At 35.0% G+C, this 16,016-nt stretch overlaps 1 protein-coding gene across 2 annotated transcripts in view; it reads right to left on the bottom strand.

Moving 5' to 3' along the window:
- LOC139139370 (translation initiation factor eIF2B subunit gamma-like) overlaps positions 1–16,016 on the bottom strand; it is a 42,353-nt gene that overhangs the window by 26,133 nt on the left and 204 nt on the right. The window contains exons 1-8 of one of the 2 annotated variants that reach the window (XM_070708270.1): positions 15,880–16,014; positions 14,758–14,915; positions 13,755–13,923; positions 9,691–9,808; positions 9,332–9,421; positions 8,425–8,555; positions 6,441–6,631; positions 3,525–3,599 (exon numbers count right to left, since the gene is read on the bottom strand). In XM_070708270.1, the coding sequence (XP_070564371.1) occupies positions 3,525–3,599; positions 6,441–6,631; positions 8,425–8,555; positions 9,332–9,421; positions 9,691–9,808; positions 13,755–13,923; positions 14,758–14,915; positions 15,880–15,916 (969 nt within the window). In that variant the 5' untranslated portion in view covers positions 15,917–16,014. Of the gene's footprint in view, positions 1–3,524; positions 3,600–6,440; positions 6,632–8,424; positions 8,556–9,331; positions 9,422–9,690; positions 9,809–13,754; positions 13,924–14,757; positions 14,916–15,879; positions 16,015–16,016 lie in introns of those variants that run through there. The other variant, XM_070708269.1, reaches the window with a different exon arrangement.

Here is a 16,016-nt window from a genome sequence, read left to right as displayed (position 1 = left end):
CCTAAAGTTCATAAAATGAGTCAACTAGGAATTAATCAACAGGATGTTGCAAAACATTTTTGCATACAATCCTAACACTTAACAGATTATCACTTGTACCATATTTCATAAAGTTTGATGCAGTATTTACAACACAATGAGATCAACATCTGTATCAAGTTTCATCACATTTGACGTTGTATTAATTTGTGGCTATATCACCCTAATTAGGAAAGTTCATTACTTATGCAATTACAAATTAATTAAAATGACACTGATAAATGTCTTTTCCAATGTTAAAGCAATGTGAGCTTAACATCTGTACAAAGTTTCATGAATTTGATGCAGTATTTCTTGACATATCAGCCTATTTACGAAACTTCAATAATTGACATGTTACTGCTACATGACATGAAACAAATTGACAAGCATATGTATGAAATAGGTCAATGTCCTTGTACCAACTTTGAATAAAATCGGTTGAAACATGTGTGAGTTATGGCTCTGTACATGAAAAAATCGTTAGAAAATGGCCGCCTGGCGGCCATATTGGATTGTATCACAAAACAAATTGACGTGCATATCTATGACATTGGTCAATGTCCTTGTACCAACTTTGAATAAAATCGGTTGAAACATGTGTGAGTTATGGCTCTGTACATGAAAAAATCATTAGAAAATGGCCGCCTGGCGGCCATATTGGATTGTATCACAAAACAAATTGACGTGCATATCTATGACATTGGTCAATGTCCTTGTACCAACTTTGAATAAAATCGGTTGAAACATGTCTGAGTTATGGCTCTGTACATGAAAAAATCGTTAGAAAATGGCCGTCTGGCAGCCATATTGGATCGTATCACAAAACAAATCGACGTGCATCTGTATGACATATGAAGTAATTATTGTACCAAGTTTGAATGAAATCGCTCCTTGCATCTCTGAGATATCTGCGTGAACGGACGGACACACGCACGGACGGACACACGCACGGATGCACGCACGGACGCACACACGCACGGACACGACCAAACCTATAAGTCCCCCCGGACGGTGTCCTTGGGGACTAATAACCTAATCTCTCATTGGTAAATTTCACTGGAACAACAAAGGAAAGATACAATTAATTATAATAGATATGAAGAAATTTCAAGGGGTGATTATTAGTACATACCGGTACACTGTAGATTCTATGAATAGGTGGTGTGTTCATTTTGGCAAGACATAAAATTTCAAAGCAATAGAGCAACTGATTTCTGCAAGAACCAGCAAATCAAATTTCAACACAATATGGTGAACATGTTTCTGGGAAATTTTTTGACCTAAGATGGCAGAAGTGAAAAAACTAACTAAAAGGAAAAATTCAACGTAATCTGAACAAATTCTTAAATGGTAATTCCAAGGGAACCTTTGTACTAAATTTCATTGTAGCATATTGTCAAAATTTAAAGAATGCTCATTTCATTATGATTTGAATATACATATCGGCAAGAGAAAATCTGTAGGGATTTGCAAACTAAATTTCAAATTAATGTGGTGAACAACTTCTGAGAATATACTATTTTACAAAAATGGAAAAATAGGAAAAATTCACAAAAAATATGAAAATGAAAATGTTGCTATGAAACAATCAAGATTTCCATAAACCTACCTACGGTAACTACAACTAAAAATCTGAGGATCTGAACTGAAGTTTTAGTTCTAGACTTTTCACCATTTTTACATTTTGAGAAATTGCATTTTTATTTGAATGGTATGCTCCAATCCATGATGCATCTCCATACTGAACATCAAAATGATATGAGCAGCTGTTTTTGACTGCAGTGGAAGGACAGCCAGACATACACACATACATACATACATACATATGTATATATACATTTATCTTACGTACATATAAACAGATATATAGACACTGGCTTTTTTCCACCTATCAGATAAGCTCCCATTGTCATTTAACAAAATTGGAGCCTATCAAAGTGACAAATCAAAACACTATATTGTAAACCTTTGACAACATAAATTTGTTCTGACTTGAGGAATTTTCACATTTTCTTTTGTATAACATGTTACTTCAGATATGATTGAAAGCTTTTCTGTCATAAGTCCTACAAAGTAAAACTGTGGATTCATAAAAAGGAATTGCATGTTAGACTAATGAGGGCGCACGGCCATTTTTTAAGTACATTCTCATCAGTACATGTCTTGCAAATTCCTTGCCCTTCCAATAACCATGGCACTTAGTAGAAATTTAATTAAAATCTATTTTCTATGATATGGAATATGAGATATTGGAAAGAGTTACTTTATCAATGGCTGGGTACAGCCAAAGAAAATTAATATTAAGTCAACATATGATATTGATAAAGTTCCTGGCAACTTTTGTGACTTCACAATAATCAAAACATACATGACTGAATATGCCAGTATTCTGTATGTTGATTATTTAATGAAAAACAGAAAATGATCTGATTATGAAACTACTTGGAATGGTGAATCAATTAATATTTGAAATGACAGGAGATTTAAGGAGCCAAACACAGTAACTGTGCCATTATTTTGAGGAACAAGAACAAAAACCTGATTATTTTCTCCATATATGTATTTCACTTTTAATGAAAACTTGCTGAGAGGGTATCCCTTAAAATTTCTTATAAATGGCACCAAAGATCAAAGTATGAGGGAAACTATAGGATGAGGGCAGGTTGTAAGTATAATATGTTGAAGTCTTGAAAATGATTATTCAATGAGACAAGCATTGCAATTGCACAGCTTCACGTTACATTAAATATTGAAAAACAGACTTTGTTCAATTGTGTTCACAACAGAAGGACATGACTGAGAACACTTATCAATACAAATATTTGACAGGATTGATAAGATTTATTCTTTCACATTACAGTTGAACATTCATAACTACAGGAACTGATTCAACTCCAAAAGATCTACCTTATTATAAACTGATGTTTGAAACCCATCTGAAATAAAGCCTCACACATTGCACTTCCATTTTACTTGTCATTGTGTGAAATATTCAAACAATAGTAACTAAATACAAGTGATAATTAACCCTTGAGTACCTTGGATGCTGGAAATTTCCAATGCCATTCTGAATTACTCATACCATAAGTGCCAGAAAATTCTGCCAAGATCCTCTACACAATGTGTTTGGTATCATACCTATTGATGGCACAAATGCAGTGATCTGATCGGTCTAGATGTTAAAAGAACCGTGGAATATTAGCGATATACCACATTTGGCACACATGCGAACTCTCGGCAAGTGCAAAAATCCTTTTTTGATGTTTCATCCGAGAATTTCAATATACTGTTATGATATAATAGCAATAATGCACACCAGTGACGGTATACCACTTGATTTTGACCAGTTCACTTCATATATTCACTTGTCATCATTCGTGCTTATATGTCTTAAACTGGTCAAAATGTCTTGGTATACCATCGCTGGGTGTGCTTTATTGCTTAAACATTGGCCATGGTAAGTAGGAGGTATATAGCATACTCTACAAAACAAGTTGGCCTACCTGTGATTTATTCTTAACATTGGCAGCTGAATGAATCAGATTTACATCTGGATTGGAAGCCCAATATCCAGGCATCTAAAAGTAAGCAAATACCAACATATGATAATTGTCAATCACATTAGGTTAAATATGTACACCGCCACATAATAAATGAAAAATTATGAATAAATCTCAAATTATCCAAATGATAAGCTTGTTGATAAAACCACTCTTTTATTGCAAATTCAGATATCACAACACATCTGAGACATATGGCCACCTGACAGCCATGCAGGTTCAATTGTATCAGTGTTATTTTATTGTCTGTATACCAACTTTCAATGCATTCATAGATACATGTATCAGTGTTATTTTATTGTCTGCATACCAACTTTCAATGCATTCATAGATGTCTGTGATTTCTAAATGCATTAAAATGGCTTCCAACAATTCATCCACCTAATGGCCATATTCAATCATATTTGAAATGAAATCAAGGTGAACATGCACTGATTCCTAGTATTCCGTCTCTGTGCTATGTATCAAAGTTGATTGATCTAGCAGGTGTGAATCAATCTGAATGGACCGACAGTGTGTGTAGGTTCTATGGCCTCTGTCTGTAGGCCTCTGTCTGTGTTGTTTAGTGATTAAATTAATTATAAACGCAATAATGTTGGATATCTGATCAAAACCAACATACAATAGTCTAGAGTGTTCTTTCCCTATTACCTTTGTTGTGACTTGGTATACATAATATTTAGCCTGAATTATGGTAGTGTTCATAAACTTTCTTCAAAAAGCACCATTGAGCTGGTGTTAGCTTGGTTACAGACAAGTGGCCATAGACCTTAAAAGTGGCACATAATGCAATTATCTATGTTGATAACAGTCACTGTGCTGTCTAAAGTAAATTGACACACCATTGACTAAACAAAGTATTCTTTGATGCAAGAAAATGAAAGTCCTTAACATTTATGATAAGTGATGTAGGCATTCTAAGTATCATGTAAATCTTTAAGATGGGAAGTCCTTATATAAAATACATTGTAATGAAAAGAAGAAACACATCAAACCCAAGGAAAAGTATATTATATTTCACTTTATATAAAATATATGTGTATTTTCTGATACTATGTAATTTGTGTTGATGTATAATATTGAACAGTCACCTGGCCCATGTGTACCGGTACTTATGTGTAGTTTCAACACCCTGGTACATACCGGTAGCTAAAGTTTATTGGTGTATTGAAAAGTTTTATTATAATTACTCTAAACCAGGGCAAATAGTTTCTAAGTTTAAGATTTTCAACCAATATTTACATTTATTTTTCTCATTTGCATAAGTATCATGTGATCAACTTGACTGAACTAAGATCTGTAACCAAGTAATTTTTCAAAATGATAAAGGTCTACGTTTGATAGTTTTGGTATCTCAAATACATTTTGGCAGTTTAATCTTTTATTATTCTTGCATTTATTGACGTTATTTGCATATTTCTGGAGTTGGCCATGACATTAAAATCTTTGATTGAACATACATGTACACACCAAATTTCAAGCTATGTGCCACTGTTTTTGAGAAAACTCAGTGGAAAGACAGAAAGACATACGTACAGACATACATACATGTACATACACTGGACAGCTTCTTTTGCAATATTAATATATGGTAGCGGTAAAGGCTAGAGCGTCAGTTATAAACTTCAATAAAACTATTAAAACATGAAAGAAGTCAACATTCTCTGTGGAATAAAAAAAACTAGACATTTGGGTCATAAGCGTTGCAGAGTTATAGCCCATTGAAACTTCTGAAAAACTGACCAAATAAGAGGAAGTTGGGGAGTCCTTAGTGTATTAACTATGGTAGAGGTCCCCTAGCTTTTAAAAAAATGTTTGAAAAGGGAAAGTCATTTTTTACTGTTTTTTAGGAAAGTTTGACAAGGCAGTGCTTGCATTCAGAATGCGTGACTGCTATTATAAATGCATTTTTAGATTCTTTGAGTGTCAAAGAGGTGTCAAAAGTGAGATTAACCAAAAAGACTGCTCTTTGACTTCAAAGAGGGGTGCAAATATGGCTTGTTTTCAACAATTTTGACAGAATAACAGTTTTCCTACATAATTTTATACCAATTAAATCCAACCTTTGAAATGAGATATGGACATGGAATTTTTACAGCCTATTAACAAGGTTACAGATAAGATTTGTACAGCACAATTTTCCTGTATTTGAAGTACTTTTTGAAAAATCACATTTTGAAATTTGAAAGAATTTTTAATAATTTTTTGATATGTAAACCCATGTAAAATCATAAAAACAAATTTTATTTACAAATCCTGCCGTACAAATCTTACAATTAATAGTGTCAACATATTTATAACTAATTTGGTAATATTAATTTATTATTAAATTCAAAGATGTAAAAAAATATGAAAAATTAAATTTTAATATTGATTGGTGTCATATTTCAAAATCATGGCTACAAACATACAATTTTTATATTCTTTGGAGAAAGTGTTAACTAAGGGAGTTATCCTGAAAATTTGAACTAAATATCTTGATTCTAACACTTGAAACTTGACATTAACTCTGAGAAAAGAATTGGTGCAAAAATAGCCTTTACCGCTACCTTAATATATGGCAACTGTAAGCTAAAACGTATCATTCTTTAGACAGAGAGCAGAAAACTTGTGTCCATGGAAAATAAGGCTTGCAAAGTGTGAATTACATGTAAACACTTAGAACAATATAATTAAAATATCTTCCTTCAAAATCCAATGGAATAAAATGAATTCCATTGAAATGTGCTTTTTCACATGAACTGCTAAGTTTTACTATTTAAAGCAATGAGTTCATGATTTTACAGAATTCATAGGGGTGGTGTCAGTAGGTCTTGTTTAACATATACTAGTAATCATTGAAAATTCTATGATACTTACATTCCTATTTGCATCAACATACGCTGCTAGAGTATTTGCTCGGATACAGAAACCATCTTCTACAACATGTGCATAACAACGAATCACATTGCTATGGTAACATTCTGCCATATCTCCAGTATGGTCATTCCATGTGGACATTTGACGAACCCATTGTGTCATTTTATCTTCTTCAGCAAAACTGTATATGTCTTTGGAATAAAGTAAAACAGAACCCATTGTGTCATTTTATCTTCTTCAGCAAAACTGTATATGTCTTTGGAATAAAGCAAAACATAAATATTAACATCATAGACTAAATAAAATGTGCTATAACAGAACTTTGTGAACAGTACATGTGTCATTTAATGGTCATTTAAACTTCTACAAGTCTGAAGGCTTATTTATATCACAGCAAAGTAAATTGAAGGAATAAACTTCAACAAACTGTCATGTTAATCTTATTGATTAGTTGATCAAACCAGTTACTAGTACAAAATGCTACATGACTTGTGGGCTAGTCTAGCCAAGATACAAAAAAATATATTTTATGGTAGTATGAAAAACATAACAACAAAGCATCATCACCTGTCAACACAATGCTGACACCAATTACAAATATTTATTCAATTTTTTAAACTGTTGATATCAGCATAACAGAAGGAAATGCTTTTCAATCTGGAACAGGCATCCTAATACTGCACCACCTTGCAAAACAAAGTTGTAGTTCAAGTTTACTGGAGCAAACTGCACCAAGATTCTGAATAAGTACCAAGCAGTGACAGGTCTGCAAATTTTATGTATTTTCTAAAATGACAGAGATTTGAAAGTGAATATCGATTATGCACTTTGGTTTGAAAGCCTTCATCCCATAACTTTCTTATCTATACATGTTTAAATCCTTCACAGTCCTAATCGATAACATTACCGTAGATGTATCTCATTTGGGATTCACTATAATATCTTTCATGACATAACATCAGCCATACTTTGCCTCAGACTACTTCCTTGATGATCTTCAATGATGTTGACCATACACATGCACACAGTATATACAGTACATTTCGGCCGAGGGAAACAGTCCGTTTTTGGGGTGACTCACAGGCCCGAGGGGTTACAGGCGTATGCTGTTGCCCACATGGCCAGTCAATATGTGTTTTATAACACACCTCACCCACAGTCATGCATAAGAACGTACAATACACAAAACTTGTCACATGTAATATGTTGCACTGGTTCAGTAAGAAAACGTTTTTCCCAACAGGATCGCAATACTTCTGCAAAACATTCAATGCACCTTTGATTATAGTTTTTGTCCGTTTCGAGTCCTTATTGGAAACCAGAGCATTCAGTTCTTCTTCAGAAAGTAGGATAAACCAAGAAATTTCTCGACTATCCTTTCGATCGGCCGCACACGACATCTTAGTTTACCGGTACATTCCGGTCCGCGCATGCGTCAATGTCGTTTTTGACGTCAGCAGGCATCATTTTTCTGAACTGATGCCTGGCAGGCAACAGTTCCAACAAATGATGCCTGATGACGTCATTTACGTGGATCAGTACAAAAAGAACGCCTCCCACGTGTATCAATTGGCGAATTAGAACACAGACTGCAGATGAGGTGTGTTATAAACATGAATGCATTCAACTCCCATGACTAGTCAATTAATGCCAAATTTCTCTACTCTAAGTTAAAGAACTCCATTCAAAGTTTTGAGAAACAGACCAGACAGTGAAGACAAACATTTTACCAATACATATAAAATTTGTATGCCATGGATTTATGAAAAATCAGGCATAATCATAAAAACCTGTTTACGTTAATGAATACAAAAATAAAGGTATAATCACACAACCAGCTTACATACATACTTTGACACAGATGATGGATTTAGACTGACCAAAACAGCTACAGTGGCTACATGTGTAGTCGTAAGTCTATTGTACTTATATAGCAAGGTACATACAAGATAGCAGTTGTCCATAATTACAGATTGTGATTTACCTTGTGATAATTCAGTGATAGAGGACTCCATCAAATCATCAGAAACTTGGTTTTTGTCTTTTCTCTTTGGTTGATGGAACTGTTTCTTTACTAAATATGGAAGTAATTCACCTTTGATGGATGACATTGATCTACAAATAATCATGTCATGGAAATTATTACTATGATGTGATAGGTCTGTGTAGTGTGATGTGATAGTCTGTGTGGTGTGATGACCAAACATCAAAACTCTCTTGCCCTGTTTGCAGATATACACATAGGTAACTAAGGTGATGCAATTAAGTTTCAGTTCAAATGAGAAATCAAATCATTAAAGAAATTCAACACTTTGGTGCTTTGGAAATGAAACCTATGTTGACCAACTTTTGAAACAAATCTGGGTGCATAACAGTCTTGGCAATAGGCAGGCCATGTATAATGATCATGTGAATAAACTGGATAAATACTGTGAATATGACCAATTCATAATTTACAAAAGAAAATTGCTGCCAAGTTAAAAATTTGCTGTATAATCAGACATGACAAAAAGTGATGAAAACAAAATTTTCTTAACCTTTTTCGTACCAAGTTCATATTTCACCATCAGATCAAGTTGGTTAAAACTAGTGATCGAAGCAAAACATGTCCCATATGGTGCATTTTAACAAAGACTTGGAGATTTGAAGGTGTCTGAAAACAGAGATACTGTTAACATGTTTTACAGACTAAATTTGCTATAACATACCAAGCCAAGTGGGTGAAAATACATATGATTTTGGCTCAATAACGCTTTTTACTGACTTGGCAGATGGGGAAGTGATACTGTCTGGCAGGTAAAGGGTTAAGAAAATCAAATGGATCTTACAGAGTAAAAGTAAAGCGTGTTTCTCTGAAGTATATTGACTTATCTATTTACAATAGCACTTACCTATGTTCAGCTACAAAATCAACAATCCATTTTTTCATAATATAAAGATGTGCATCAAGGAATGTTGTTTTCATGTTTATCCTGGGATATCTATTTACAGAATGAACCTTGTTATAATTCATGGATGATGCAATTGAATGTAATTCATTAGATAACTCACGGTCCTTTTGTGGAGGGACCATGAATAACTGAATGAAAAGTTGGGCTTCAGGTGTGTAATTTTGAAATTTCAAAGTATAATTGCCACTCAGCTCTTTTGAACATGAATTTGTGATATATTTGAGATGCCATGAACAGTAATTAAATCTTTAAAAAATTCTACTTGGTAAACAGAGGATTTATCTGAAGTCAAAACTTACTTTTTTAGAAGAGATACTTTTACAGTAATAGTTTCTTCAACATCTGCTTCAGATTCTAACATCACTACACGTCTTCCCTTTTCTGATTTATCATCCAAACCGACGATGTCTTTCTGTACTGTGTAACACACAACATTCATCCGTCATTAGAGCTCTTGTTCTTGGACACTGACACTGTTAGCATGACTGCCAGTGAAGTTAATATTAAATTGTGGAATTTAGTTTAACATATAAAAGTGAAACGTTTGAAATTCAAATAGTCCAGTTTCTGAATTAAACTCAAATATCAAACACAGTGTAGGATCTAGACTGCATTTTTGTGCTGTTTGTCACAAGGTTTGATACTTAAAGCCATTACTCGCGATCCCAGGGATCGCCTTTGTTCTAGTCTGTAAGAGGATTTTGGAGGTGTGATAGCCTTTTGTTTTCCATTGAAATTGTAATCTGGTGGGTAAATTTTCTGATGAGACAATCTGGTGCCAACGAATGCCTTTAAGTCTACATTTTCATAATTACGGATCATAGCTGATGCACTTTTCAAGGTAGGGGACTCGATCCCAGGGATCGAGTTTGTTCTAGACTGTAAGAGGATTATGAAGGTGTGATAGCCTTTTGTTTTCCATTGAAGTTGTAATCTAGTAGGTAAATTTCATGGCAAGACAATCTGACGCCTGAACCATGCCTTTCACTCATATCAATGATATCTTATTTTTCATCATGATGGCAAACTCTCTGAATAGAAAAGCAAAGCATTTCTAGAAGAGCATACAAGATCATCAAAGTTACATAGTAAAGTCAGGGTGTGGCAAACAGTAATATTGTTGAAATTGGATCAATTTAAAGCCCCATTAGCTGTATCTTTTTACACTTTGTTTACCAAAGAAATTTCATCCATTCTTCGTGGAGATGTTTTGAATTTCTGTTATTAAGCCATATTGTCCTTGAAAATGTCACCATTTCAATCCTTGGTAATGGATTTCATCGATTGAATTTGGGCAATTAACAAGCGTATACTTGTGGCGGCCATATTTGAGTTGCCATATGAAAATTATTAAGTTGATAAAATCTCAGTTGTGCATATATCGTCAATGTTTCAGAAAATGCTCTGTAGTAACACTTCAGTTAGCACTTTTACATAGGTTGCTACTTTTAATCAATTCACGTTAAGTGTAATGTCATACAAAGTCAGATTTATGGAGTTACAAAATAAAACAGGTTCTGAAACAGCAGTTTTTTGAAGAAAATCTGAAAGTAATATGCTCAATTAGACTTTATCCACATCATGTATGCAGATGTAATAATTTACAGATATCTGATTGTTGACATCATTTTCTGGTTCATGATACAAAATAAAGCTAAAAATTTATACATAGTTAGTTTAGTTCAGATGAATTACAGCCATACATGCACAAGTGAAATTACAAGTCATTGTCAATGACACAGTCCCCACATTTCATGGTGTAAATGGATTAACCCCGATTTAAGTCAACATGATGTACCTATTAGAATGTGTAAAGTCATGGTGTGTTATCCTAAACTGAATGAGGACACTGACCTCCTGGTTTGCTACTGGTACACATAGGCAAAAAACCACTGGCAGTACAGCTACATATAAGATCATATCATGACATAAATCAAACTCCATCTGTAGGACACAGGGTGATGTCATTGTACAATCTCTCCAGGCATATCTGAGTTATAGTTATAGACATGAAAAACCCATTGAAATACAATGGCCATTCGGTGGCCATGTTGAATTGTATCATAAAGCAAATCAATGTGCTTATGTATGACATTATGTACATGTACAGTATGTCCTTGTGCCAACTTTGAAAGAAATAGGTCCATGCAGCTTCAAAAGACAGTTTGTGGATGGACAGCCTTACACTTGCATGGATAAGACCAAAACCGTACAGGGCTCGAAATTAACTTATTTCCCTGGTAGTCCATTTGGGCTTAGCCTACCATTTTCTGCAGTTGGTAGACCAGTGACAATGGCTGGTAGCCTATGCATATTTTAGTTTAGGGATCTTTTTCATTAAAGGGGAAGTTCACCAAGGATGATTTTTACATATGTGCTAGCTTTGTGGTCACTTACCCTGGAAAAGCTATTTTGGCCATTTATAACTTGCAAGATTTTTTACAAAAAACGATAGAAATAGTACAGGAAGTTGCCCATGTAATTTGAATCATGGGAAAAAGCGCCAAGCTTGGAGCTTGCATAATGTGATATGGAAGGGACCATTTTCCCATGGGTATGGCATTGTCCACTCACCCATGCTTAAACCAGGCTATGCGTTTTTACATAATTTTTGTTTATACTGAGTATCCTTGCATAAGCAATGAATCGCTTATTATAAACTTTCCACTGTCAGATTTTGTGTTGCTGTTTACTACTGTGTTACTGTGAGTGGACAATGTGGGGGCCATGGCCGTCTGGAGATGGTCCCTTCCTTATCACATTATGCAAGCTCCAAGTTTGGAGCTTTTTTCCCATGATTCAAATTACATGGGCAACTTCCTGTACTATTTTATCGTTTTTTGTAAAAAATCCTGCGAGTTATAAATGGTGAAAATAGTTTTTCCTGGGTAAATGACCACAGAGCTACCACATATGTAAAAATCATCCTTGGTGAACTTCCCCTTTAACAAGAGAGGAAAAAGCTATTTTTCAAGATTCTGCCCATGAAGTGAATTTATTAGTCATTTGATGTGAATACTTGCACACCTGTATTACCCAAAGGAAACTGGTATAATTGATGACAGTGACACTAAAAAGTTTGGTGACCTATCATTGTATTTGACAACCCGTTTCATTCAAAGAGTTGCATGCCAATTTTGATAGTCGTCATGGCAATGACCACCACCTTCTAAGCAGGGCTAAAACAGACCATGGGCTTTCTGTAGTAGGGAGGAGTGTGTGATTGATACATTTTGATCAAAATGCAATGAAAATACGTTTTCATTGGCCATCATTTTCTGTGCCTGTCATCCAAGTAATTCAGTTGAGATATTGAAACTCTGTTGCAAAGTTTCATTGCAAGTTCGTTTTTGTAACTAGCAAAACCACAGTCCCTCCACACACCGGTTGGGAAACGCCTGGGTCCCTATTGTTACAATGCGCTTTACGGTTTGATAAGATGTCTGTGTTTGTAATTGTAGAGCTTCATTTCGGTTTGAATACTATCCACCCCTACACCAAAATAAACACCATATTTCATGTGATAACCTGTCGTAAAAGTTTATTATCAGGCACAATTTAGACTTGGATCACGCATTTAGAATGCAGGCAAGCTAGCTACCATAACCGCAATTTTGTTTAACGGAAATCAAAACAACAAAACCAAATGACCGATTTCTCCAAAACCTAATGGATTGTTCATTTTTTGAAATGGTTGACGCAGGCTTCACATATTAGAGTAAATATCAGTGGTTCTGGGTAACAAATGTTAGAAAGAATAATGTGACAAAAATGGGTATGAAATACGGGTGCCAAACAATAATGTGCATACAATTCCTAATCCAGTACTTCACACGTTAAAACAATAGACGTTTACCAACTGGTGTGTGGAGGGACTGTGGCAAAACAAAGTCATGGTCTGGCCTTACTGTGTCCAGCTGAGTTTGACTGCATTTAGCTCATCAAAAAGTGAAAGACTGGACATGGCACGCTGAGTACTGACTGAATTTCATGTCCCAGGCTTTGGTAGTCCATGGGGGCTACCATTTCATGGACTTTGGTAGTCCCAGGGAAAAGTTGGTAGTCTGTGGACGCGGGACTACCGCTAATTTCGAGCCCTGGTTAGTCTCCCTGTAGCTGTACTGTTGTTTGTTCTGCTGGACTTAGTCCTTAGTAACTAAGACTCACTTCACAATGTGAAAAATCGACAATGAAAATATTCTGAAAGAGCAGCAAATTTGTCCCATAGACTATAACAAGCTTTGTACAGTGACTATACTGTAATGCTCTATTTTGTTAATTTATATACTTATTGCATTCATAATTTGCCAAAATCTTGTTCTGATGGATGCAAAAATTAAACAAATGTATTGAACTCTCTCACCTTGTTTCTTTTTGGATTTGACACCAGGTACTGTTGTTTGTTCAGCTGATTGATCAGGTAAGTTAGCTAATAACATAGTTACTGCCGCATCATAGGTTCTATGAACATCTGCTATGCGATGCAATGGAATATCTGTTATCAGATCACAACTTAATACAATTATATCACTCTGAAATTAAACAGAAAACACCATTCAGATTTTATGATATCTCAGCATCTCATTTTGGTGTGATCAGTGTGCTTATATTGAAAATAAGTAAAACTGTTGCAATAACTATTTTAAAACAACTATTAGCAATATCTTTTGGGTCAGTCCTGGTGCATCTTCCTGTACTTAGCATTTTTTCCTGTTATTGATAGCTTAGCATTTTGAAAAAGTCAACAGAGAAAACTGATCACCATGAATATCAAAACATGCATGCTACACTACTGAGGAGCTGTGAAGCCCATATTTACTGACATCTAAAATGCATATATGACAATATTAATATTTAAATCTTAATTAACTCCCATATTTAATATTTGGTTCTATGATTGACAAACAATCATTGTCAGAATCTTTCTTAGGATATGTAAGGTACCAACACAACTCTGTAATTGAAAATTTGAGATAGACATTTATGAACTAACAGTAATATATGCATTGTTTTCTGTACACAGACACACTCACACTGTACATGATATACCCAGACATACATACTTTAATAATAGCATCAACACTTTATATTTCAATGCTTGATGCCATATATTCAAAGTGTACAAATAAGTATCATTTGAGTATGTCAATCAATGACGATGACTCATCATTAAGGTATTTAACCTAACTCTTGCACTATATTATATTTATAGTACATGTACCTGCCAACAATGAAACACATGATATAGGTGTCAATCCTAATAATTGTATACTTAGCTACTCAAACTGTGTAGCTCCTTGAAAGAATACTTTAGACTTCTTCAAAGTAATGGAAATTGAAGACGGATAGACCTGAATATCACATACCTTGATCTTATCCTTTATGTGTCGGAGTGAATCTGCCGTGCCCCAGTCTTCATCATTTGGTATACCAACAATATCTAAAGTTAGTTTTATGTCGTACACGTTGGTCAGTGCATTTTTGATATCTGTACTAGTAGAATCCAAACATACGACAATGGCCTCTGGAAGAAAACAGTTTTGTCACTGTTATGTGGAAAATTACAGTCCTCCAGTAAAAGTTCATCTACAGTATGTGTCATGAGTCATAAAACTGTGCTGTGCCATACACATACATTTATTATCTATTAGTATTTACTATTAGTGAGGCTTGGGTACATTTGGACACAGTCCCACTTGAACTAGAATTAGTGTCAGCTTGAATAGCTGACTGGCAGCCCTTCTCAGAAGTCACCACTGGTTAGCTGGCTGAAAACGGCAGACAACAGCTAAACCGGCTGAATGATGTGGCTGATGTGCAGCGTCAACAAGGTTTGAGCTGATTGCCAATTAGTATTTGCATATAATTTACATGAATAATTTTTTTCAAAATTGCAGTCAACTTTACAGTAAATTAAACACTGTTGAAAATGTATTAAACCACGTTTGAAAATTGCCAGTGTATTTTGTCCCCTTTCTGTGTACTTTTGAATAACTATGCCCATCAGCTGTAAACAAGTTATTGTGAACACTGTTGAACACTGTTGAACAATGTTAAACAACTTTCAACCTCATCTTTACTCATCCACAAATTATCTAGACTTCATTGTTGAACTATGTTGAACACTGTTGAATGCTGTTGAACAATGTTGAACAACTTTCAACCTCATCTTTACTCATCAACAAATAATCTAGACTTCATCGTTGAACTATGTTGAACGCTGTTGAACACTGTTGACCAATCGACCAATCAGCTCAAACCTTATTCACGCTGCACACTATCAGTGATGTAGCTTGAATAGCTGACTAGCCAGAACCAGAAGTCACCACTGCTTTATAGCCAATAACTACTTCCAGGTGGCTATACAACGTCCTGTGGAAATTCAGAATAACTTGAATAGCCTAAAAGAGCGGAAAGCTGGCTATTCATGCGGCTAACCTAGTTATTAACAACCTAGCTTATAAGGGGGATATCCAGCAATTACGCACCGTACTCGCATATTGTAGTCTGCTGCTGCTGTATCATGTCATTGTCATAACCACCAACAACTGCATGGCAGGGCTGTGTGTTACCGGCGTTACATGGCCTCCGTGGTGGGAGGCCGTGTAACGACCGCCGGTAACAC

The sequence above is a fragment of the Ptychodera flava genome, chromosome 8 (genome assembly GCF_041260155.1).
Source record: "Ptychodera flava strain L36383 chromosome 8, AS_Pfla_20210202, whole genome shotgun sequence".
Taxonomy (NCBI): Eukaryota; Metazoa; Hemichordata; class Enteropneusta; family Ptychoderidae; genus Ptychodera; species Ptychodera flava.
This window is presented reverse-complemented; position numbering and strand designations above follow the sequence as displayed.